We start from the raw sequence: 27129 nt of genomic DNA on the forward strand, positions 1-27129 counted from the left end.
AGTTCTTTGTGAAAGGCAACAAAGATCGCATACACGGAAAGTGTAACTTGACTGCAAGTATGTATTCATGCCTCAGTTACAAAAGCATTAAAAACACTTTTATGCAGATTTCTGCATGTGCTAGCATCTACAATAAAAGCTCTAGAGGGATGCTTGCTATGTACAGTACCACTTATGCTACGCCAGCCAGCTGCACTGAAGTCTGAATACATGGTACACTTGATTGTTTTCAGAATATAATATGATTTATGACATATGTTCTGAAGTGCACAAATGCCAAGTTTTCACATAAACAGTCAGCAGCTACTCAAAACTTCACAACCTATTTAGGAGTTACAGGATGTACTTCGACAGACAAATTCTGATAGGAGCTATAGGGTGTCTTGCTCTCACATGAACCTAACAGATATAAGTTAACAATCCCTGAGCATAACAACTTGTAGAAATAGGATCAATTTAGAAGCAGTGACAAAAATGTTACCAAAACCAACCATATTTCTCTAAGGTAACAGGCCTTTAAGTAACCTGTCATGTAACTGGTAAAAATCCTTCTACTCAATACTTTTCTTTAATCTTGACTAGAACCTTAGTAGTCAGAGAGAAAAAAGTTTCTAACACTGAAGCACCTTAACACCAGTTAATAAATGGTGATCATTTGTTCCAAAACAATGCAGCAACTCCTTCACCTGATCCATAGGAATTGGAGGAGCCCTGGAAGAACTGAGATCTGGCAGAAAGTGCAGGTACAAGTGAACCATAAAGCTGGAACTCTTATTTGGTAAGACGGTTATCTAACAATGGTGAGGGAAATCAATGGTGAGACTGCATTATACAAAAATCACTCCTTTCCCCAAAGAAAAACAAATCAGAGTCTACCTGTGGCTATATAATTATGGTATGCAAACTTCACAACTTAAATACATAATTTCTTGAAAGCCAGAAAAAAAAGGAAGAGTTTTAGTCTTGTTCCACGGTACACCATAAAAAATACACCATATTTTTCCAGATATTTGTTATCTAACACATGCTACTCAACCTACCCTAGCACTGCAAAAATAAAAGTATCTTCAGTATAACAAAATATTAGGAGATAAACCATAAGCTCTCCATGAATAAATTTAAAATTATTGATTAGAAGATTATGTAAACGGAGCATCAAAATGATCCACTTCGTTAAATCAAAATTAAAGGCAGTAAAGATCTCTTTTGCAGAAAGCACCCATTTTCTACATAGATTGACAAACATTTTCTAACAAGATTTGATTTAGTTATCAAATTATAAATATCTGAAGATAAACGTTTTATTAACCTCAGCATTTATACACACATTCTCTCTCTCTCTCTCTCTTTTCTGTTACCTATAAAATAGAAGAAAAAAGAAAAAAACAAACAAACAAACACTGCCAGGAACAGGGAGAAAACATGCTATTTCTGGTGGCTAAAAACCCAAACTCTACATAAATATAGTTGCATCCTTGCAAATATGTCCAAAATCAGTCATTTTCAACTACGAGCTTTCAAAATTAGAATTTGCATCATTTACACTTTTGCAGAATTTTTCCTGAAATTATCTTAGTATTAATGTGATTAGCATTACATTATTTAAGACTTTTTCTGAGGTTAAATAGTGCAGTGGAAGCTTTTGAAAAATATTTATGTTAATATATAAGTACCTCATTTATAAAATAAATCTTAATTTGAAGATTTACACAGGTATCTTGAATTCATTTTGAGATTTTTGAAGCTTAAAGACCACACACAAAAGCTAAAAAAAAAAATTAAAAAAAAAAATTAAATAGATTCAATGAAGTCAGTTATGTCAATAAGCATAGCCACTGAAGTGAAAACATTTCAGAGGCTCATCTGGTTCTGTGTTACAGATCATGCAGATATGTTATTTCTCTAAAAACTGTAATACCTATAAATACTGAATAATAAGAAGATAGTATGTATTAAGCAAGCATTACAGTGGCTCGAACAGAACAGATGTGATTTTAATCTAACATCTCCTTCACATTAGGTCTAAATGTGGATATGAATAGATGGGAATATTTTTTTTCTGTATTTGCTTACATAACATAACATAAGCATGAATAATTCAGCTACCATAACTTACTGCAAATTTTGACTTATGGTACTGCAGGGACTTCAGAAACTTTAAAAACAATGTTGATTGTACTTCATTCAGTCTCATGGTTCAAGTAAGAATAGGTTAGAAAGAATTTTGAAACATAAGTACTTCACTTTCCACACAGTAAAACCCCAAATAAAGAAAATCAGCTATTAAAAATATGCGTATATAAGAGATTACAGTTCATTGCTGGAGGGGAATGGAGATGAATGTTGTAGAAGAACCTACACTAAGTAAACAGAATTGAACTGTGTGACAATGAAAGGAAGTTTTTGTGTTTTTTTTAATATATATATATATGGGTTTTGTAGGCATATATATATATATATATATATATATATATATACTAGTATAATATATAGTGTATACACACACACAAGCCTTTTACCTTTATCTTGCACTTCTTTTGAAAATCGTTCCCTTTCAATAGCTGATTCACGTTCTATCCGCTCAATTTCAGCCAATGCATCCAATTCTACTTCATCATATGACGTTACAGTTCCTTGTTGCGAAACCTGTTGCTGTGTCTGTACCACAGGAGTTTGAGGTTGTTTTGCAGCAACTGAAGTGTTCTGTTGTAAAACAGGCACTTGTTGTGCCTGAAGGAAAGCTGTCTGTTCATGCTGCGGCAAACACTGAGCAGCGTTTAGTGGGCGGTTAACATCCTGTGGAGTAACGGGTGTTTTAGAAGTCTGTCCTGGGTACTGCACATTAAAAGGAATATCACCCTCTGACACACTGCTGTTTTCCAAACCAGAAAGCATATCATCCTGCTGGTCCAAATCCGAAGATCTTACACGAGAGAGTCTTAATGTAAGCTTAGTGGAGTCCTTGGAAGGAGAACTAATGATATCATACATTGCAGCTTTTTCAGTCTGGTCTTTTTCATCTTTGCCTAACTTCATTTTCTTTTGTTTCTTTTGCTTTCTTTCTGGAGAATCTAACAATATGTCTGGGGGAACATCTCTAGGTGATGAATAAGGTGGAGGCTGAGATTGTAGGATTAAAGGTGGTCTTGATCCTAGAATAATAATTCAGAAAAACTGAACAGTTATGTTGTTTCATGTTTATATAAAAACACACTAAATATAACCTGCATATTTTTAATGTGTATTTGTAAATATATCTGTGTTCACAAAAGATCTAAATAAGATTGGTAGGAAGCACATAATTCCTAGATCAAGATGTAATCCAGATAGTTGCACAATATTTCCTAGAAATTTTTGGCAACTGCAGGTGGAGAAGGGATCATTTCAAAGATGGAACAAAAAAAAACCCACCACCAAAAATAAATAAATAAATAAATAAAGTACCTGCAGATTTAGAATATCAACTATTAAAAACAGTCAATGTAAGTAAATTGACTGAAGGAAAAGAAAAGACAAAAAAGAATCTTCATAGGGTTCAATGAAGACTTAAGGATCAGTGGATAGACAGTAGCCATTTCAGCCATTCATTTTTAAACAATTATTAAAAAAAAATCAGACAAAAAAAAGAAAAAAAGAAAACAACAAAACATAGAAATATAGTTTAGGGTGTTTCCCTACCTTACAGTTCCATAGAAAGGTGAAAATAGAAAACATATTAAAAGATAAATTGGCCTTTCCTTCTTGCTTGACTCTGACAGTTCAAGTTTTTGGTTTTTTTTTTTTAGTTTTGGTAAACTCATTCTACCCCCTTTCTACATCCCCGTTATTATCTAGAAAAGACTAATTGTCTTAAGGCATTATTTTACCATTCTGCCATACCTCACCTCTTTTTTTATTTTGTCTGTTTTTTTAAACATACAAATTTTTACTTCTACATGCAATAATTCCAGACTTTGAGCATATCTACAAAAATATTTTAAAAGTGGACATTTTTCATTAAAAACATTCTTCAATTCAGCACATTTAACTTTAATTTTTTTATTTCTCAAATTAATACAGCTCCCCGTAACTATCAGCCCAGAAAGAAACTTTGAAAGGCAAGTAACTTACACATTTAAAAATATAAAAATAAAAAAATAAAATAAAAAGGAAAGGAAAGGAAAGAAAAAGAAAAGAAACTAAGAGAAGGAAGAAAAAAAAGAGGATGGACCACAAGGCTCCAGCTTGCTTTTGTTTAAACAAAGGAAACATTTATTTGATCCCATTCATCCACAAGGGAATACTGATGTTCAGAAAGAGGTGACTGAGGTATTGTTAGTCATTCTGTTTTTGATCACCATAAGTCAGTACTTCTAAAAACACTCAAAAATTTATTGGAAGACAGGTCCCCCATGTGCTTCATTCAAGAAACACCATTAAACAAGAAAGCAGATTTATTCTGCAGTTTACATGTATAGTAGATATTTTAAGAAATATTAATAATTAAACAGTGTACTAATCTGTAAACGAAAGAAAGAATGGATAAGTCTTGCAAAGCTTCAGTTCGAATAGAAGTTGTTTCCTTACTGACGACTTTGCAGACTGCTATCTGTGATTTTCTCTAACAGTAAATTTTGTGAGATGCGTATGTAATGCTAGGTATAAAATGATCACACACAGTTCTCTTTGACCATGGGAAACAAACTTTATATTCTACCAATAATATCTACAATGACGGGAAACCCTGCTTTGATTAATCCTGACTCTCGAGACTTTTCTGCTGCTTCATTTCACCTCCTCAAGTTAGATGCAACATACCAATGTCCTGGCTGCACCCTACAAAAGTCTTTCACTTGCCTTCCACCAGATTTCTGTTCTTGATATGCATGTAGACGTGTGCACACACTCATCCTAATTACCATCTCTTTAAAACATAATTTATAAGATTGTTTCAGCATAAAGCATAGCAAAAATTGCTAACAATTTATTTCTTTTAAGGTAATGAGTACCAGTCAGTGGAAACAGAGGCTGCATTGTCTTCAAATATTACAGGCAGCTCAAAACTTTTCAAAGAGAATTTACTGACATCTTTACTCTTGAGTCACTTAAATGAATATCTCTGAAACTGAAATATTGAAATGACAATTGTTCTATAGTTATGACTCAAAGAGAGGACAAAGCTATGATTCCCCCTTGCCCTAAACTTTTAAGTAAATAAGACAAGATCATTCTGATTTGGTATTAATTTATATTTTTCATGCTGAAAAACAACAGAGCAGCAACAGATGAGACTTTTTTTTTTAATCTTTGACTTGGAGTTGGAGGTCAGAAGGATTTCAGTACACTACATTCAATGTACTTAGCAAATGAAGAAATGAAGTACAGACTTCTCTCTGCTAGGCAGCACTACGAATAGCCGTCTACCCGCTGAATGGAATTCCTGAAAGGCATTGAAGGTGAAGACTATAAACTGCATTTTAAAAGTACATATTCCAGTGATAATGTATCTCTGAGATACCTAAAGATGATGTTAAGCCCTTGGCAATAAATGGACATAAGCAGTGCAATACCTAGGTACTGAAGCAATTGGGAAAAAAAAAACAAAGAGTATTCTGGATGAGTTTAATTGTACCACAGATGTTAGTAGTTTTGAACACTTAGCACACACTGAACACGTACCACACTGTTGGATGCTTAGACTTAAGACAAAACATCATTCATCAGACAGAATGAGTTTTGCCTATTGCCACTGAAGAATATTTCTGGAATATTTCCTGTGGGCAAAGGCTTGAGACATTATATATCTGAGAACAAAGCTCTCGTAAGATTTTTTGACAGCAAAAGAAATGTTTGTATGGAAAGAACAGGCAGACAGGTATGATACATTAGCTGAAGCAGTCAAGATAATAAAGCTGAGAAGGTAAATGCTGTCCTTATAGCAAAACGTATGATGATCTTTGGAAGTGACCTTTGTGAGTGACCCCAATGTCAGAATATTCTTTTAGAACAGAGAAATATGTAAGAAGTTTTCCAGTCTCAATATACAGCTGTGGACTAATTCGGGAGAAAAAAAAACAACTGACTTTCCGTTGTTGAACTGCCAGTAACATTAAAAGAACCTTATGCAAACTTCTTTGTATGGCAAGAATATACAGAAGTTGTGAGATAAAAAAGGACTTTCCTCCGATTTGGGAAGGTCATTCTAACACTACTGACCAACGATGACCCAGATAATGCCAAGTATAACTGATAAGTAGGTAACATCGTGAAAAAAGAACTCTACAAAGAACAAATACACCCATAAACAATGCATCTACAGCTTCTCTTTTACAAAGTCATCCTGACCACCTATGATAACCCGAGGATTGGTTATGTTAGTTTTCTTAGTGATAGATGGCACTGAGTATGGAAGAAGATTTACAAACGGCTTTAGCACTTTTAACGCCCTTTTTTTCCTGTAAGTTTCCAATTTTTTCGTATCCTTTGTAATGCAAGCAACTACAAAATGCATTACATTACTACTGACATAGGCACCTTGAGAATTTAGTTTCAAAAATACCTTCCTCCCCCCCTCCTCCCCATTAAATGTCTTCACTTGCTCACTGTACATCAGTAATTTGGGTAGCAAAGAAACAAGCTTCTGTTCAGGAGATTACACACATCTAAATCTTAAATTTTTTGGACTGCATTCTTCCTAATTGTGACATAGTACTTGCATCTTACACAACCATCCATGAAATTCTCTCTGATCATCTTTGAGCCTCTCTAGAACTATCTACTCGCCTTTCAAAGTTGGTGCACCAAAGTCCCATCACTAGTCACGTTCTTGGCTGTAATGCACATGGTTAAAAACCAATTCTTAAGGTGATCATGAACACAGAAGTCATATTTAGAAGAATCAGTAGCTGTTCAGTCACATAACAATGACCTCAGAAGATTCACTCCAAACAGTATCTTCACATTCCTTTAAATCACTTTCAGGTAAAGGTTCCCATATGTTCAAAGAAAACCTTACACCAATCCTACATGTTCTTTTGCCAGAAGTACTGTTGTTATGCACCGAGACGAGAAAAAAATACTAGTGAACACACAAAGATTGATGTAATACCTGCTTCATAGTTTGCTTCTGGAGAGAAACAACTCAAATTTTCAAAGTGCTATCCCTTTTTAAATTGATTACACTGTGTCTCTAGACTCCATGAACATTACCGCAGGGAAGTGTGCTGCCTCACTGGTGTCCAGGGATACTTAAAGGAAACGTCCTAGTATGTTTCACCTCTCTGACTATTATCCTTTCTTGATAGTTCAGGCCAACACTCAGAGAATGCTAAGAATTATCAAAAAGGACTTCTGGAGACTGGGGCAGTTAGTGAGCAGAGAGGGAGTAGATGTACAGGTGGTGTTTTCCTCCATTCCTTTGGTGGTAGGGAAAGATACTGACCAGGAAAATTCATCTCAGAAATACATGGCTAGGAGGCTGGTGCAATAGCAAGAATTTTGATTTTTTTGGTGATAGGGCTGTTTACTCAGTGTCTGGTCTGATGGTTGCTGATGAGTCTCACCTGTCTCAAAGGTGAAAACGTATCCTAGCCCAGGACCTGGCAGGACTCACTGAAAGAGTTTTAAACTAGGTATGGAGGGGATAAAGCTAGGCCCACTAGACCTGAGCCTAGAGGAACAATGATGGGTTTGAGGATGAGATAAGGAGCTCAGCTGAAGTGCAGCTACACCAATGCACTCAGCATGGACAACAAGCAGGAGGAGCTGGAAACCATCATGCAAAAGGCATACTTGGTGGGATCCATGGTGGGATCCTCCCACAACTGGAGTACTGCAATGGACAGCTATAAGCTCTTAAGAAGGAACAGGCAAGGAAAGAAGAGTGGTGGTGTGGCTATTCATGTTAAGAGTGTTTTGATGTTAAGCTCTGGGCTGGGAATGATAAGGTTGAGTCTCTATCAGTAAGGATCAAGGCTAGCAAGGCACACACCCAGGTGGGAGTCCATAATAAACTGTCTGACCAGGATGAAGAGACAGAGAAGGTGTTCTGTGAGCAGCTGGCAAAAGCTGTGTGATTGCCAGCCCTTGTTCCCACAGGGCATTTCAATCCCTGATATATGTTGGAAATACAGTACAGCACAGAAGTCTAGGAGGTGTCTAGAGTATATGGAAAATAACTTCTAGACACAGCTGGTAAGACAGCCTATCAGGGGAGCTGCCTTGCTAGACCTGCTGTTCACAAACAGAGGACTTCTGGGAGATGTGGAGGATGGGAGCTTTCCTGGGACAGAGTAACCATGAAATGGTGGAGTTCTTGATTCTTGATGAAGCCAGAAAGGGGGCGGGGGGAGGGGGAAGGCAGAAAAACTGCTACCTTGGACTTAGAATTGTTCAGGACACTGCTAGGGAGGGTCCCTTGGGATTCAGTAATAAAGGGGTCCAGGAAGGCTGGTCCTTCCTCAAGAAGAACATCTTAAAGGCACAGAAGCAGCCTATCCCCCTGTGCGGCAAAAAGAGACAGTGGGGAAGAAGAGCTGTGTGAGTGAACATGGAGCTTTTCCTGAGGCCCCAGGAGAAAACAAGAATCTGCCTCCTGAGGAAGAAGAGACAGGCAACTCAGGGAGAGTACAAAGAAGTTACTAGGATATGCAGGAAAAAAAATCAGAAAGGCAATAGCCCAGTTTGAACTCAACTTGTCTGTTGGGGTAAGAGAACAAAAAACTTTTCTACAAATACATTAACAGTGAGAAGAGAGCTAAGGAGAATCTCCATCCTTTACTGGATGTGGTAAGAAACATGACCACTGAGGGTAATGAAAAGGCTGATTGTCTCAATGCCTTCTTTACAGCTGACTTTAAAAGTCAGATCTGTTACCTTCCAGGTACTCTACCCCCTGACCAGGAAGTCTTGGATGGGGAACAGAAAATATCCCCCTTGATTCAGGTGGAAACAGTCAGAGACCTACTATTCCACTCGGACTGCCACAAGTCCATGAGCTCTGAATGGGATCTACCTGAGGGTACTGAAGGAGCTGGCAGAGGTGACTGCCAAGCCACTTTCCATCATCTTTCAGCATCTCTGGTCAACCAGAGAGGTCCCAGAGGGCTGGGGGCTTGCCAGTGTGACTTCCTTCTACAGGAAGGTCCATAAGGATGATTTGGAGAACTACAGAACCATCAGCTTGTCCTCAGAGCCAATAAAGGTTATGGAGCAAATCAACTTGAGGGAGATATGCAGTATGTGTGCAACACCTGTGGAATTGAGCCTAGACAGAATGGGTTCATGAAAAGTAGGTCCTGTTTGACCAATCTGATCTCCTTCTATGAGCTAGTGACCCATCTGGTGGATGATGGAAAGGCTGTTGATGTAGACTACCTAGACTTCAGCAAGCCTTTGACACTGTCTCCCATAGTATTCTCCTGCAGAAGCTGGCAGCTCGTGGAGTGGACAGGTACACACTTTGCTAGGTAGAAATCTGGCTAGAGGACCAGGCCTAGAGAGTGGTGGTGAATGGACTTAAATCTAGCTGGAGACTAGTTACAAGTGGTGTTCCACAGGGGTTGGTACTGGGGCCTGTCCTTTTCGATATCATTACTGATGACCTGGATGAGTGCACCCTCAGTAAGTTTGCAGATGACACCAAGTTGGAAAGAAGTGCTGATTTGCCTGGGGGAAGCAAGGCTCCACATAGGGATCTGAACAGGCTGGATAGTTGGGCTGAGGCCAATGGATTGAAGATCAACAAGACCAAATGCCGGGTCCTGCACTATGGCCACAACAACGCCAGGCAACACTACAGGCTTGGAGCAGGGCGACTGGAAGACTGTGTAGAGGAAATGGACCTGGGGGTGTTGGCTGATGTTCGGCCGAACATGAGCCAGCAATGTGCCCATGTGGCCAAAAAGTCAAATGGCATCCTGGATTGCATCAGAAATAGTGTTGCCAGCAGAAGCAGGAGGTAATCATCCATATTGTAGTGATGTTTATCTGTTGGAAAAGCTGAGAAATTGCACGAGAACTGGCTGGAGGGCCGTGCCCAGAGGGTAGTGGTTAATGAAGTAAAGTCCAGCTGGCGTCCTGTTACAAGTGGTGTCCCCCAAGGGTCAGTTTTGGGGTCCATCTTGTTTAATATCTTTATTGATGGGGACAAGGGGATTGAGCATACCCTCAGTAAGTTTGCAGATGACACCAAGTTGGGAGGATGTGTCAAACTGCATGAGGGTAGGGAGGCCCTTCAGAGGGATTTGGATAGGCTGAACAGCTGGGCTGAGCTCAATGGGATGAGGTTCAATAAGACCAAGTGCCGGGTCCTGCACTTTGGCCACAATAACCTCATGCAATGCTATAGGCTTGGGGCAGAATAGCTTGAAGAATGTAGAGAGGAAAAGGACCTGGGGGTGTTGGTTGATGCTTGGCTTAACATGAGCCGGCAGTGTGCCCAGGTGGCCAAGAAGGCCAACAGCATCCTGGCCTGTATTAGAAATAGTGTAGCCAGCAGGAGCAGGGAGGTGATCATCCCCCTGTACTCAGCTCTGGTACGGCCGCACCTCGAGTACTGTGTTCAGTTTTGGGCCCCTCACTACAAGAAGGACATTGAGGCCCTGGAGCGTGTTCAGAGAAGGGCAACAAAACTGGTGAGGGGTCTGGAGCACAAGTCTTATGAGGGGCGGCTGAGGGAGCTGGGATTGTTTAGTCTGGAGAAGAGGAGGCTCAGAGGAGACCTTATTGCACTCTACCACTTCCTGAAGGGGGATTGTGGTGAGGAGGGGGTGGGCCTCTTCTCCCTGATAAATAATGACAGGACGAGGGGGAATGGCCACAAGTTGCGCCGGGGAAGATTTAGATTAGACCTGAGGAAACATTTTTTCTCTGAAAGAGTGGTCAGGCAGTGGAATGGCCTGCCTAGGGAGGTGGTTGAGGCACCATCCCTAGCGCCGTTCAAGAAGTGTTTAGAGGAGGTGCTAAGGGATTTGATTTAGTAGTTGGGTAGGGATAGTGATAGGAGGATGGTTGGACTAGATGATCTTGTAGGTCCTTTCCAACCTTATGAACCTATGAACCTATAAACAAACAAACAAACAAACAAAAAAACAACAACAACAACAACAAAAAACCAAACAAACAAAAAAAAAATTCTAATTTAAAAGATCCCCTTAGTCGCCTTCATAATAAATTGAATTTTTTCATGATAACAGAATCCGACAAATTCTCCCTGAAAACCTAGCAAAAACAATCTCACAATTGAAAATAATCATTTGTGCCTCCACCGCTCTCTAATGTGAAAACACAGTCACTTGAAAAGTCTACTGAAGGACTGTCTAGTGTATTACACATGGCCTGTATGATTTCAGCGCATTCTAGAACAATTTCTCCATAAAAATTGAGAGAATAAGTTAATATTCCAAAGCGATTTTGCTAAGAATAAACATAAAATCAAAATAATTTTATAAAGTGGTGGACCTTTTGAAATAAAGAGAAGTTATGTGATATCTGGATTTAAGCATGACTTCCTAAACAGTTTCTAAGAACTGGAGTAATAGCCGTGGAAAGTCTAAGCAAAAACACCATAAGACTGAAGTACACTATGTTGAAAAAATGTTTTCAAAGAAAGAGTATCAAGCCTGTGGTAAAAATGAGTGAATACGATGTGGTTAAACTAGTGCACAGCACAGTCTTAAGAGTAGCAATATTAAAATACTTGGCAACATCAACTTTCAACTAATAGCATTAGAGATTGCCTTCACTAATCTAGTGATTACACTGAACTTTTTGGTGAGCATTTGGGAGAGCCCTGCAACTATTTTTAAGGGAAGAAACTAAATTACAAACTTTACTCAGTTGAGAAAAAACAGCTGTAATAACAAGACCAGAAAGTGGACAAACTCTACATAGAGACATCAGTATGTTTATTCCAGCCCTTCAACTGTTGACAAAAATGAATCTAATCTGTCACCAAATAGCAGCTATATTCTCATGTGTAACAAGAATATAACACAGGAAGTCATTTTCTAAGCACTCATCCCTTCTAAGTCTTCAAACTGTGTTGTGTGCTCAACTTAGGGCAGTACAATACTGAGGCAAATAGACAAAATAGAACTCAAATAACATGAAAGACATTTAGAGGCTTAGAAATGCTGACTTATGTATAGACAACAGAAAGAAGCAGCATTGTTCAACCTGTAGATTTAGGTTGGTGGAAGACATTGTAACAGTCTTGGATATGTGCAAAAACCCAGACATGAATAGTTTTTCCTTGCTCACTGGAAAGAAATCAAGAAGCGTTATTCTTAACTGCAACAAAAATGTTTCATGTAAAATGTTAGAAAAAAAGCTTTCTAGCAATAAGAATTCAAACAAATTGCAAGAGAAAATAAACTGCTACTGACATTTTAACAAAAAAACTAGATGGAAATCACTGGGCGTGGCACTAATACAGCTCACCCAGGGTGAGAGTAAGAAGATAGAAAGCCCTTAATTCCCTTTGTACTTCATTTTCTGAAATCTCAGAGTCTTTCTCTGGAGGTCTTCCCAAGATTTGTACTATATTATATATATATATATATATATATATATATATATATATATAAAATTTCTTTCCATTAACAAACTATGCTGACATCCATTATCTAATAGTGTAACTTCATTTCAAATTCAAACTTAAAGGGATAGTATATGAGACAGATAAAGAACATAGATATGAGAGGGTTTATTCAGAATTGACTGTATTCACTTTCCAGTCTTTCAGTAAATTTCAAGGAAGAGTCCCATAACTTTCTCCACAGTTTGAAACACTGTGTGAAAAAAAGACAGCTTAGGTTGCTCCAGCTTAGAACTGTAGCATTTGGAAGCATCCATGTGTAAAAAGTTAAAATGTGAAGAAGTAAGAATGAAAGCCCTTTTTGACCCTATCAGAAAACACTTCAGAATGAATTTCTTCCACCTTTCATACAAAGCAGAGAGGGAGAGATTATATTATTTTGTAAGTGTCTTTGGCAGCACTGAAGTCTGCAACAGAGATTTGAAAACATTCTTAGGTCTCCTTACAATTCATTATATACAGAGACCAAGTAGAAAAGACTCTCTGCAGAAGTCTTATAAGTATTTCAGAAAATAGAAGTGATCTTCCCAAATTATCCAGGAAATAATTAAGTACGCACGCAAATTTGGAAGATAGCAGCTTCTAAAAAAATTCTGGGTATGGCTGTAATTCTCACTGTCTTACAAAACATTGTAAGGTTATGTTGAATTATTTCCTGTAAGACATGTAGTTTCTGGAAGTAATACAAGTTATTTCTGGAGAAGAAAAATAAGGTGCCAAAGTTTAGTTTAGTAAGGGTTGTTGTTTTCCCTACAAACGTTTCCCTAAGGAATTCTCAAAACTGTATGGAATCAGAACTGCAAAAATAGGAGTGTTTAAACCTCAAGACAAACATTCCTTTACACACACCTTTAAAAGCTGTCTTTAAATACACATATATTTTTTTTCCTTCTTCCTTTTTATTTTATTTTTTCTCAAGTTCCAAAGTGGTAGAAAATTAGAATAAACGGACAAAGAATTTTGATAAGTAATTCATTTTGGGTAATTGATTCTACAAATACTTTATGAGATTGACAGAAAGAAATTTCTCCTTCACATATGAATCCACAGGAATGAATTTTCCATGAAAGCTGACAAGGTAGCAGACAACAGCATGGAAGCAGAGGCAGAATTCTGCTTTCATAGTGAGATGATTAAAATTTATACTAACAAGAAAGGATGAAGTCCAACCTAAAACTTTCTGCATGAAACCTCAGCTACTCTGGTACTTTTACAGGAGCAAAAGAAATGGACCAATAATTTCTATATCAGAGAAATTTTACTGCATTCAGTAAGTGAACAACCAAACCAAAGAACAAATACAACTTCTGTCACCTCTGAAATATTTTCTTGAGTTACAAACAAAACTTACACTTCATTGAGTTTCTATCAATTAGACAGCTATCATTCAGTCTTAATTCAAGACTTTGCAACTACAATCTCCATACCACCATATGTTTTTGCTATTTCCACGTCAAAAGTACAGAAATGCAATGCAGCCTGTACTTGTATCTTCAATAATTACCTCATATTTCTATACTATATAAGGAAGTACAGATACTGTGATATCCTACCCTGAGATCATTTTCTTCGCTCACATCTAGTGCCATTCTTTCTGCCCTTCCATGCAAACAATTACACATTTTGCTGATTTACTTTATCACAGTTTGCAACATGTCAACCAAACTTTCAAAGGCTACTGACGGCAGCAATGAAAATTTCACCACAATTACTTGTTTTCTCATCACTGGAAAATTTATCAGCACAATCAACAACCTTCACTTCAAATCAATCCAAAAAATCACTGTTAGGAATCATGTACTCTAAGCAGTATTGTAATTATCTAGATGTCTGCAGCATATTTATGAAAACAGATTAGAGGAAGTAAATGCAAGGTTTTTGGAGCATCAAGAACTTGTTCTCTCAATCAGCATTAATTAATCTCAAAGAAGGCACAGTGGTACCACCACTAGTAACAGTATTTCAGTCATGTGCTTTATCATCATGAAAAATAAATCTTATGGGTATGTAAATAAAAAAAATACCTTGCACTTTTTTAGCATCCCTAAAGCTGAAACATTTCTATGTGAACACCAAAAACAGAAAAAATAAAGAGAGTTCTCTTCAAAATGGATTCTGAGACAGTCAATTTAAATAGCTGCAATTTAACCAAAAATAACTGAAATCTTCTGGCTGAATCACATATCTGAATGATAGAAGCTTAGATTCACAAAGTGACTGTTCTACAAACATGGATTTTGTGTAATTGGTTTAAGAAAAACAACCACGTTTAGTCTTTGGCATTTATACAAGTCTACAAGTGCTCTACCACAAGATCACCTAAAATGATGATGCTGCTGGCATGCTGTACAAATACTTTTCACTTGCATTTGATTCACATTTTTTTACACCACTGCCTAATACAGTATACATCTATATTTGATGAACCAGAGATCATTTAGCAGTCACAGAATCAAAGGATAATGCAGTTAAGATGGGACCTTGGAAAGTCTGTAGTCCATCTGTTGGCTCAAAGCAGGGTGAGCAAAGTCAAACCATTATGCATAGCTTTATCCCTAAAAACCTCCTGGAATGGAGAATGCAAGATTCTCTGGACAGCCTTTTAGAATGATGGACTATCCTAATAATTAAGGTTTTCCTTGTATGCAGACAAAACCTTTCCATTTCAATTTACGTTTATTTTATCTTATCCTCTCTCCACATCCCTCTGAAGAGCCTCTTCATAGGTTCGGGAAGGCTTTTGTAAGCTCCTGACTCTGAGGACTTGATTTATCAAAGCTGAACAAGCCTAACAACCTCACCTTCTTTGCCGTCAGTCCCATCTGCCTGTCAACCTAACCTCAGTATCCAGGAAGAATCAATTGTGTTTCAAGGTTAAAAGGGAAGAAAGCGCTACTGTATCTTTCTACTACTGCTATATAATACAGAAGCACTAAAAAAACTTTGCTACCAAAAAAGCACTCAAACCCCTGCTTCACTAAGTCTCAGGCATCTCCACAATTGCTTTTTAACAATAACATTAAAAATAGTGGTATGCTTTCTAGATTTTAGCATATAGAATTATTTTGAGCAGATTTTTTCTGTTCCATTTCAACTGACATTTTGCCCTATTCCTTCTCCATAGCTAAGGTGTTCAGGCTTCATTTATGCTATGTGTATTGTGTTCATTAAACTACTTTCAATTTCATGCTCTTTAAATTTGATGATTGCAATTAATATAAGAGTTGTGTGTTAAAACACTTTTGACGTGGTCAAGAGTTCAATACTCGTAATGCTGCCTTGAAACTACTTGTTATGCAGAGCAACTGAATCCATTCTTTTAAACAATTCAATCCTCATTGTAGAAAGGATTTTAAATCCTTCTGTCCTCCATTAATTTGAGATATGTTTTGAAGTACCACTTGTCAATTTTTGGACCTCCAGAAATTTCTTCTGGATAAGGGCTCAAAATAATTTTGTTACTGAAATCTAATACATACTCCTTAGTCCCATTTGAAAACAGAAGTCAGAAGGACTAACTAAATACCTCTTTAAACTCTGTTCCTTTAAATTCTTTAAAGAAAAATATATTGATACATATGGCTGCTAGACTACCTTTAGGGGTCCCATCACTTCCAGCTGGAGAGCAGACTGACTGTGGTGACCTCAAGGAAAAAGATGCAGCATTTCTTATTGAAGGATCGCCATCCTAAAGTGACAATGATAAAAATCATCATTATGAGCGTGAACATTTCATAAAATAAACACTGAAATTAGTATATACATTGATAAAATGGATTAGATGAAAAACCATACAACAAATATTAGAAAAATATTTATAAATTATAATGTAAATGAAAATCTTTACAATTTAGACTGTGATATAATAATGTTCCATGGCACAAAAGCCCCTAGAAGAAATACACACACAAATATGCACCAAAAAAATATATCCTTTCCTGTTACATGGAGTTATAGCAAAAGGCTAGTAAGCATAAGTATAAACTCTATATAATAACAGCAGCATAAAAGTTATCTTTTAAAATGAAATAAACAGTTTTTCCAATTAGCCTACCTATAAAGCATATCTAGAATGCCATAACATTTTTACATTTAAGCAAACTAACATTTTATATTCGCACCCTTCAGCATACCAATCTGGACTGAACAAAATCCGTAGCACACTAATTGAAACAACTGAGACAGTCTTGTATATGCCACAACTTGCAAGATTTTAGCTAGTTATTTGCCTATCTAGACAGTTTTACAAACTTAAGGCACTTAAAAGAAGCTCCACGACACAGCAAAAGCAATAAAAATAGTTCTACTATAATTCTACCTTTGCACAAAGCAACTTGCTTTAATGGAATTCTGACAAACCTCATAATACAATACCAATTACAATGTAACAGCATTCATCTTCTATCTTTAAGAATATAAATGTGACATTTTTTCCTACCTAATTATTTTTGAATGTAATATGAAAGCAAGCATTCAAATTATCAATTCATATTATTATTCCCCTTAAATCGCTGTCATGGAGCCCTCTGCTGGCCAAAAGTATGTATATTCAGTCAAAGAAGTAGATTTATAGAACAGTATCTCCTACCACAAGGATTACAATGACAGAAACATTGGAGGAAAAAAAAAAAACAACTATTATTTTAAAGACTGAAGTCCTACAAGAGAAGACTCCAAACCAGTTCTAAGGTTAATCTTATTCCTAATTAAATTCTGACTCTTCATTATTTCAGCAGCTACTAATCTAATGCAGTTCATATTAAGGTACCTGCACACACTGAGATTTATGTCATATAACTCCTTTTTCCTTTTTCCCCCTTTTTTTTTATTCTGAATTTTCTGTCCCTAAATACTTTTTATCCTTACAGTCAATTTCAACTCATTAATGGAATGTTAGAAGGCTCAACTGTAAGTTTCTACATACTTCTACCAAAAACAAACAAACAAACAAACCTCAGTAGCTGGCAGTAAGCTAACTTCACGCCAACTCTGAAGGTGATAGAAGCCTACATAGACAGGCAATTACACATGCCCTTCTCCTTATTAGTGGCTAAACAGACAATTCTCACATGCCTAGTAGCAGACTAGCTACCAAACACATTACATCTTGCAAAGGGTTAGTTCATGCTATTAGATCAAAGGAAAGAGTTTTCTACCTGACAGCAACCGTAATTACAAATAAAACTGCAAGTTTATACTGTTTACAAGAGTCACAGAATATACTGAGCTGTAAACCATGAGGATCAGCACTCCTGACTCAAAACAAGGCAGTCTAAGAGTTAAATTATGTTTCTAAGAGCATTCTCAAATGGTTCTTAAACACCAGTGAGCCTGAAGTCATGACCCTGGGGAGCTTCTGTCATTATCTGAATATCCTCTCAGTGACAAACTTAATATCCAGTCTGAACTTTATCTGACACAGCTCTAAGCCATCACATCCTATCACTGGTTGCCAGATAGGATCAGAATCTCCCTCTCTGCTCATCTTCAACTCATACACAGTCAGTGTCAACCAAGAGCTTACCACACTCACAACCACAAGCCTCCAATCCAGAACACCAGAAAATCCAGGACCCATCAGTGGCATTAGAAACAGAGGAAAAATAAATAAAATAAAATAAAAGTCTCTCTCTGCTTTCTCTTCATCCTTATATGTGTGGTGACCAACCATTAAGTAATGGACCACTTATAAAACATGCCTTTTTCAGTTCTCCTTTTGATGTTAACATATTTTATAAAACCTTTCCAGTTATCCATTATAGTACTGGCCAACTTTAAGTCCAAATGAGCTTTGGTTGAATCAGTTTTCTCCCTACACTGGTGAACAGCATCTCTCTGCCTCTATTTCCATACTGTTTCTTTTTCCCACTTTTGTTCCAGAAGGATGTAACTGTTCAGCCAAGCCAGCCTTCTGCCCTCATCCTGGCTGACTGATCTATAGTAGACTCACATAGCAATACCTGCTTCATTAGCTTTTATCCTAAATCCTTACAGAGAGACTTTCAATCCTATAAGCAAGCACTATCCAATCCAGCCCCTTCTTTACATACAGCACTATCCTTCCACCTCACTTTCTCATGCCTGTTTCTTCAGTATCGTTCCCTATAACTTGAAGGATAAAGGAGAAAAGTATGCCTCTCTTGGGCATAACAACACAAAATGATAACTTTTGTCTTCTTCGTAAAGTCAGGAGGAAGGCCAGCAAAACCTTGGTCTTCCGGAAGGCAGACTTTGGACTACTTACAACATTGGTAGAAGGAATCACTTGAGAAATAGTTCTGAAAAGCAAAGGGGTCCAGGAAGGCTTTCTCAAGAAGGAAATCTTAAAGGCGCAAGAGCAAGCCATCACCATGTGCTGCAAGACGAGCTGTCACAACAACTGCACTCAGTGCTACAGGTTTTGAGCAGAATGATTGCAGAAAGGGATCTTGAGGTCTTAGGCAACAGCCATCTAAACATGAGCTGGCTGTGTGCTGAGGTGGTCTCCTGGTTATATCAGAAATAGTGTGGCCATCTAAGGAGATGACTGTCCTCCTGTACTCAGTACAGGTGAGGCCACACCTTAAGTGTGTTCCACATTGGGCCCTTTACTACAAGAAAGACATTGAGGAGCTGGAGCAAGCCCAAAGAAGGGTGATGAAACTCATGAAGGGTCTGAGGAGCATGTGAGGAACTGAGATTGTTTAGTCTTGAGAAGAGGTGGCTCAGGGGAGACCTTATCATTCTCTACAACTACCTGAATTGAAGGTGTAGTGAGGTGGGGGTACATCTCACAGCAATACGATAAGAAATAATGGCCGTATGTTGTACCAGGGGAGGGTTCAGCTTGGACAAGAGTAAAAATTTCTTCTCTGAAAAGAGCGATCAAGCATTGGACCAGGCTGCCCAAGGAAGTGGCGGAGTCACTGCTCCTGGAGGTGTTCAAGGAACGTGGGAGATGTGGCACTGAGGGACATGGTTTAGTGGACAAAGTGGTGACAGACTGATGGTTGTAGTTTATGGTCTTAGATGTTTTTTCCAGCATTAACAATTCTACGATTCTTTGAAGTAACTTGGAAGCATCCTCAGTCCAATACCCAGGGGGTTAGCAAACTTTGCTAAATGACTAGTTGGCAGACCAGGCCTTCTGCTCCCTTCTGAAGAAAGTCATGCAGAAAACACACTTTTTTCTTTATGGAGGTTGTCATGATGCTGGGGGATCAGATGACCTAGCCCTTATGGCTCCTGTATCATAAATGGATTCCCAACCCTTTCTTTATGTTCCTGTCCTTCCAATTCCAGAACCTCATAACTGTTGTCTAAGAGCACCTGAGAAGGCAAAATAGACCAGCCACAAGCTTCTGATGAAATGTAACTACTGTTATACTGTTACATTACAGTCATCAATACTCACAGTACTGACCTCACAGTTAAAAGAGCTAGACAAAAAATATCAGCAGAAACTTAGGTGCTCTGTGAAGAGCTGTTAAAGAGATTGTGTCAAGCTTTTAAAGAACCCCCATCAAAGTATACCTGTATGATTAAGATGAAAATTAATTAATAGTTTAAAAGAAACAAATCGCCAAAACAAAAACTATGGGAACTTTGTTTTTTGTTCAAAAATTGGCATTCAATATATCAGAAAGAATTACTACCACATGAATTAAAGCCAAAAAAAGGAAATTTCTTAAAGAGAAACCAAACCATAATGCATATGTAGATCAGTAAGAAAAACTGTCTATCGGATCTCTTGCCTTTGGCAATGCTATGATGCTACTAGACACATTGCTCAATTATGTCAAGTGTAATTGAGAAGTACAGGAGTATTTAGAGAGACAAGTAAACTACACACCCGCTTACAACCTAGTATTGTTAGCATCAATATACTGATGAAACAGAATGTAATACATTACAATATAATGATGTAACAGTGACACTTTACCATTCTGCTAATATAAATTTGCAAACGAATAAAATTTTTCACATCATAGTTCCAACAGAATGCTACAAACTGTTGAAAGGAAAGCAATATCTTCTAAAAGAAACAAAAAACTCACATGTTAAAGCTGCACAGTTGAGTGAATATTCTGAAACTTAAATGTTTTCAGTGGTTTTAGAAATCAACAACAACACAGTAAAATATCTGTCTTTCAAAGTAGCTAAATATATTTTATGATAAATTCATTTAGCTAACATACATCACTACTTAATCTGTGCACCATCTGTAGGTAGTCTTCATTTGATCCATGTCTAGAATTATCAGCATGATGATTAGCAGAATTTCCAGACAATTGACTTGAAACTTTATTTTCATGCAGGCTCCTCATCCCAGCTGTGACAATGGGACAAGCTGAAATACAAAAAAGAAAAAAAATTATAATAATTATAGTGATACACACACACACACACTCTTTACCTATTAAAGTTAAGTAAATATTACTCTCAAAATAGAAAATATTGAGCTGTATACAAGAAGTCTGGAATTTGAACGAGAATAGTTTTTCTTGACTGCATCCTTTGTCCACAAGTATCTTGAATAAAATCAGGTGTCCAAGATTAGAATTTTCAAGATTTAAAATCTAAGTTCTAAGTACAGATTAGACAAGCTCTTCTGAGCCAAATTATTATTAGCCTGGTTTATACTATGAAGGTTTGTTAAAGTGAAGTAAACTGACAGCAAAAATTAGCTACACAGGAAAAAATGTGTTTTTTGCTGGTACACATAATGATGGCCAAAAAATACAAGTCAAAGGGTTTGCTTTTTCAGTTGTCATACATACATGATAACTATGCAAAACAAGTGCATACACGGGAGAAATGAAGAGGCATTTTACTATTTTTCCTTTTTTTTTTAATAATGTAAATTCTGTAGAAGTCTGGAAGGAGGCCTCATGGCAGCCTACAACTTCCTCAAGAGAAGAAGCAGACAGACAGGTGCTGATTGCTTCTCTCTGGTGACAATGATAGGACACAAGGATATGGCACGGAGCAGCATCGAAGGGTTAGGGTGAGTGTTAGAAAAAGGTTGTCTACCAAATGGTGATCACGCCTTGGAACAGATTCCCTTGGGAAGCAGTCATGGTTCAAATTTGCTACAGTTCAAGCAGTGTTTATGCAACACTCTTAGAGATAGGGTTTAGTTTTTGGGTGGTCCTGTGTGGAGTTTAATTTGATGATCCTTGTGGATACCCTAAAACTCAGAATATTCTACTATTCTGTGATGTTCTGCAGTTAGGTAAACGAAGATAAGTATATATATAAAAAACCTATCTGTGCAAAGATTTGTATTATGATTGTGACTTAAACTTTTAAGAGCCATGAAACATGTACATTAAAGTAAAATTGACATGACATAGGAAAATATAACAAACATCACAAACATACCTTGCTGCAACTGAGGATGTGGTGTGTAACTTGGTGGATGTGAATATGGCATGTATCCTGCGGGGCTTTGTGGAGCATATGGGCTAGGCACTGGACTGTTCTGTTGTGCCAAAAATCTGTTACCAGAGCTTGTCTGTGGTGGCACAAATCGGCTAAAAATAGAAGTTTAAAGGATTTGAGAAGTTGTAAAAGAAAATCTAGACAATGTTATTATTCCTTTTGAAACAGTATACCTCTCGAACATTTTAACTTCTGGAAAATACAGAATTCTAAAGTAATGACGAAAACTCTTCAAAAGCAGCATTTAAATCCATCAATGCCTTCTCAACTTCAATTACTAGTTAAGAATCAGAACACAGGTACTATACTTGTTAAAAAATAAAAAGCATTCAGAAGATTTCCATTTAGTAAAAGCAAACAACACAAGTTACAAATATTCACTAAAATAAGGCAATTTTCAATAGTTATATCTTATTAGAAGTTTTAATGAAAATGACAACTACGGTCTAAACAACAAATAACCACAAGCTTACTAGAATTAACAAAGGAGTCATCTTACTTAAATATAATTTTTTCCAATAAGATTTCAAATAACTTTATCTAACACAACTATACTGCTAAGATACAGGAATGTGATGGGCAGCTAGGTAGGACCTGATGCAAAGTTTACTGAATACAACTTCTTTCATTGGATTTATACTGGACAGATCCTAGAGATACAAAGTTATAAAAATCAAACAGGCTTGTGATCACAGCCTACATTCTTTCATCAGTGTTATGTTGCTTTTTAAAATAAAAATAAAACAAATACATGCATTCACAACTCTTAGTTCTAGACAGCAACTTTGTGACAGTAAGCTTCCTCGGAAAAAAAATACTTAAAGCAACAATTTCACAAGGATCTTGAAAAGACACAGCTCACTGTAACATTCTCAACTCATAAAGCCTTCTTCATTATCACTTCCAAATATAAAAACAACAAATAAAATAAAATAAAACTACTACTCTTAACAGTCCAGTGAGTTTTGTAGAGATGTAAAGCATTCTGTTTGCCAAAACAATTACTGCACTAACTTGAAGTGAAACGTGAAATAACAGTTAATTTTAATAGTGATGTCTAACACCTGCTGGTTCAGTTTCAGCCCAGCAAAACTGTATGGAGTACTTTTTCCTCTATTCCAAAGTACTTTCTTATTTTCATGAAGACCTAGACTGAAGGCACATCTCACCTGAAACAGTTTGAAAAAGTTGAAAAGGAAGCTGATGGCCAAACAATTAGACCTACACTCTTATGAGTAGCCTTTTGTGTAACTGTTATAGTACTCTGTGCTTGAACAAGATTTTTTCCCCACTTTCCTGCCAAACTAGTTCTGCTCTGGAGCACACACTCTCCTTCCCGCCATACTCTGACACACAGAGAAAAAAACTGGAGGGTAGGAGAAGACTCCTTAAACAAGAAACAAAATCCATCAAAACGATGCGAGAAAACAGTGGAGAATCCTGAATTGTCCTTACAACACAAGAACAACTCACATGCATAAAGTGCTACATTTTACTTTTTAAGCAGCAGAAACCCATTCTGCTGTCAGACAAATACAGGGTTTATCTTGCCAACGATCTCCTTACTTCCACTCACAACTAGAATTAACTGTCACTGTAGGAAGCACTTGAAGTTTGCTGCCCTTTCCCTCCCCCATTTAAAATATTGCATTACCTGGAAGGGCTATGTGAAATAGTGGTTTGTTGATAATTGGAAGATGCAGGACTACCACGCATAGAATTCTGAGAAATATTAAACTGCGGAATCATCATCCCTATTGAAAAGAAGACAGCAGTATTAAATACATGCATTTCATTTCAGAAATAACTATACTCCAAGAGATCAATAACTTTATAGGTAGAAAATGTTAAAGTCTGCAACTGTTAGAAAATATTAAATAACATTAATTCAATGTAAGAATCTATATTGCACTGCAAAATTGAAAAGCATTCCTAAAGGAATGCTAATTCAGCTGCATTTCAACAGGACTTTCCTCTTAAGTTCTTCAAACTTCATAAGCCAAAACCTGCCAGTACGCAGAAACATTTTAAAACAGGACATATACTCACACTCCAGTGTGTACAGTACTGACTGTGCTAACGAGTAAAAGATTTAGGAACTCCGCAAGTCAGAATGACACATTAAATTTATCTCCCATTTTTTAAACAACTAGAGGTAACAAACACCTCATGCAGAAAGGTGTGAAATGCTTTCACTCCTTCCGTAATACTGAATGATTTCCTTTCTAATACTTATGATAAAAATCTTTCTATTCTGCCTCCAGTACATTTACAAGATGCATCAGTTCAAGTACTTGAAACTAACAAGCACCTTCATCAGTGAGATTTTCAAACAAACTTTTTTCCCCTTTTACAATACTATTAAATCCCCCTGAAGTACTGCCATAGAAACACAGAATCCTTAGAGTTGGGAGGGACTCTTAAAGGTCATCTAGTCCAACACCCCAGCAATGAACAGGGATATCCACATCTAGATCAGGTTGTTCAGAGCCTGGGTTAGACAGTCCATCCACCCTACTATCACTCATTTCAGTTCCTGCAAATTTAAGTAAGAAAAACTTGTTTCAGAAATCTTCCCTTTCATCCTCTTTTTTTCTTTCCCTTTTCCCCAACAGAGAATAGATGTGGTAATCCCTCAGGAATGCAGCCATTATCACCTCCCCAATAGGTCCGAAGTGCTGCATTCCAACCAAATTAACACATTTAAACCAGCCTAGATTAGGAGTGAAAATTCCTAGATGTGTTGAAAAAAAAAAAGATAACTTCATACTTCATCGGAAATGTTATTTCATCATCCTGAGCAACATCAAGGAAAGCCTCAACTCCTGCGAAACTTGCTCAACTGGTTGCCTCTCAAGAGGCAGGTGAGAATTAAACTCCCATCCACAGGTACAAACCACAGAGAAATGTGCAAAACGTTCCCTGGGTATTTCCTGCGCAGTGATTTTCTATTAGAGAATGTTTCCTCAGTGCCCAGTTCATGTGTTGCAGACACTAACAATATTATTCATCAGCTAATTTTATATATATACGTATACACACACACGTGTTTTGGTTTATTTATTTATTTATTTTTATTTTTCACAAACTATTTGAACTGTGAGAGTGGTGAGGCACTGAAGCACGATGCCCAAGGCCAGAATGAACACTGGGCAGTCAGATCACTAATTCGAGGCAAACATATCCATGGCTGGGAGTTAGGAATTAGATGTCTTTAAAGGTCTCCCAAACTAAACCACTTTATTATTCTGTGAATCTAGCAAAGATACATAAAAAACCTAGCCTTATCACCAATTAAGATGAAACATGCAAGACCAAAATTAGAATTTTAAACTTGTCCTGTAAGTATATCAGCAAGTCATGCAGGTAAGTAAGCAATAATTTTCCTTAGTTTGAGAATAGTAAAGCTAAAAATAAAAACGCAAGGGTTTGTGATATGAGGCTTAATAGAAAAACTATGATAGAAGGATCTTGCATTTTTGGTAAAGAAAAGGAATGACTATCACCCAACTCAAATCATTCCGTGATTGTATGATTAATTATTAATATGCAGAAAGATTACAGAACACACCCATATTAAAAATACACAGATGACATGCAATTTTATATACACTATATAGAAAAGGTTCATTGCATATTTTAGGCAAAGATTGCATTTTTAAAATACTTCTATCCTCCTTAAATTTAAACTAAACTAAAATAAAATTGATCCACAGATGTGGTAGGCTTTAGTTCAATAGAATAAATTCCTTTTTTTTAATGTATTCTTTTAATGTAATTAAAGTAATTGTTCTGTATCCAGGGCCATGTCCAGTCAGCCTTGCAGATCCTCAAGGAGGCTCTCTCAACCTCTCTGGGCAACCTGTGCCAGAGTTCAGTCACTCACACAGTGCTTCGTGATGTTTAGAAGGAACTTTTTTTCCTGTTTGTACCCACTGTCTCTTGCCCTGGCACAAGACACCACTGAAAAAAGCCTGGTTCTGTCTTGTTTGTACTCCCTTTCTTCTCAAAATAGTTTTTCTACAAGAATGCTTTACCTTCTTTCTCTCCAGTTTTCCAGTTTCACACTTAACGTTGCAATGCTTCAAATGAGACATGAATTCAAAATTATGTAATTCAATGGAATAATCTAGGAATTTCTTAGTTCTAATCTCTTCTGGTTAACATTGTGTTAACTTTATTAAGATAGCACCACTTATTCTCATGTTCCATTTTAAATTACTTTTAATTCTTTATCAGTATCTCCTTTCAAGTGTAAGGTAAAACCTAAGTACAAATTATAGAGGTGCTTGATAAGGATATCTCTTAATCGTAGAACCACAGAACCACTCAGGCCCAACTTGAGACCATTCCCCTTTGTCCTGTCAACAGTGAGATCAACCCTGCTCTCACTGCAATCATCTTCCAGGTATGTGAAGAGAGCAATAAGGTATTATCCAGGCCCTTCACAAGCCTTACTGCCCTTTGGAGCTGCTCCAGAACCTCAATGTTCCTTCTGTACTGAAGTGCCCAAAACTGAACACCGCACTTGAAGTAGGGCCTCACCAAGGCCAAGTACGGGGCAAGGATTATTACTTCCCTAGTCCTGCTCATCACACCATTCCTGATACAGGCCAGGATGCCATTGGCCTTCATGTCCACCTGGGCACACTGCTGGCTCTTATTCAGCCAACTGTCCACCAGTACACCAAGGTCCCTTTCCATCAGGCACCTTTCCAGCCACTCCTCCCCAAGCCTGTAGGACAGCCCCAGGTTGTTGCAACCAAAATGCAGGATCCCTGGCACTTGGCCCTATTGAAACTCATAGTTAACCTTGGCCCATTGATCCAGTCTATCCAGGTCCCGCTGTAGTGCCTTCCTACCCTCCAACACTCCCTCCTAACTTGGAGGTAACCTCCCAACTAATCAACTAGATCAAGCTAAACAATGCCATCAGCAAAAGTCAGACAGAAATCACCTAGCTTTGTTTTCTTTCTTTCAAAATCCCCTTCTGGATCAAAGAATTCCAAAACTATTATGTTACTTTTCCACTGGGAAAGATAATTTTACCCTACAAAATCGTTGCAAAATGCTGAGGCAGTCTCTCTGGGGGACCACTCCATGAATGGGTAGGACAAATGCAACAACAG

The 27129-nt window shown here is 37.4% G+C and overlaps 1 protein-coding gene across 4 annotated transcripts in view; it reads right to left on the reverse strand.

Moving 5' to 3' along the window:
• Positions 1–27129, reverse strand: part of NIPBL (NIPBL cohesin loading factor) — a 144207-nt gene that overhangs the window by 60600 nt on the left and 56478 nt on the right. For 3 of the 4 annotated variants that reach the window (XM_065739972.1, XM_065739968.1, XM_065739969.1), the window contains exons 5-9: positions 23655–23754; positions 21941–22092; positions 20755–20906; positions 16172–16265; positions 2520–3152 (exon numbers count right to left, since the gene is read on the reverse strand). In XM_065739972.1, the coding sequence (XP_065596044.1) occupies positions 2520–3152; positions 16172–16265; positions 20755–20906; positions 21941–22092; positions 23655–23754 (1131 nt within the window). The remainder of the gene's footprint in view (positions 1–2519; positions 3153–16171; positions 16266–20754; positions 20907–21940; positions 22093–23654; positions 23755–27129) is intronic. The other variant, XM_065739970.1, reaches the window with a different exon arrangement.

Source organism: Cyrtonyx montezumae, unplaced genomic scaffold (genome assembly GCF_038088225.1).
Source record: "Cyrtonyx montezumae isolate F1298 unplaced genomic scaffold, pur_monq_1.0 scaffold_25, whole genome shotgun sequence".
NCBI lineage: Eukaryota > Metazoa > Chordata > Aves > Galliformes > Odontophoridae > Cyrtonyx > Cyrtonyx montezumae.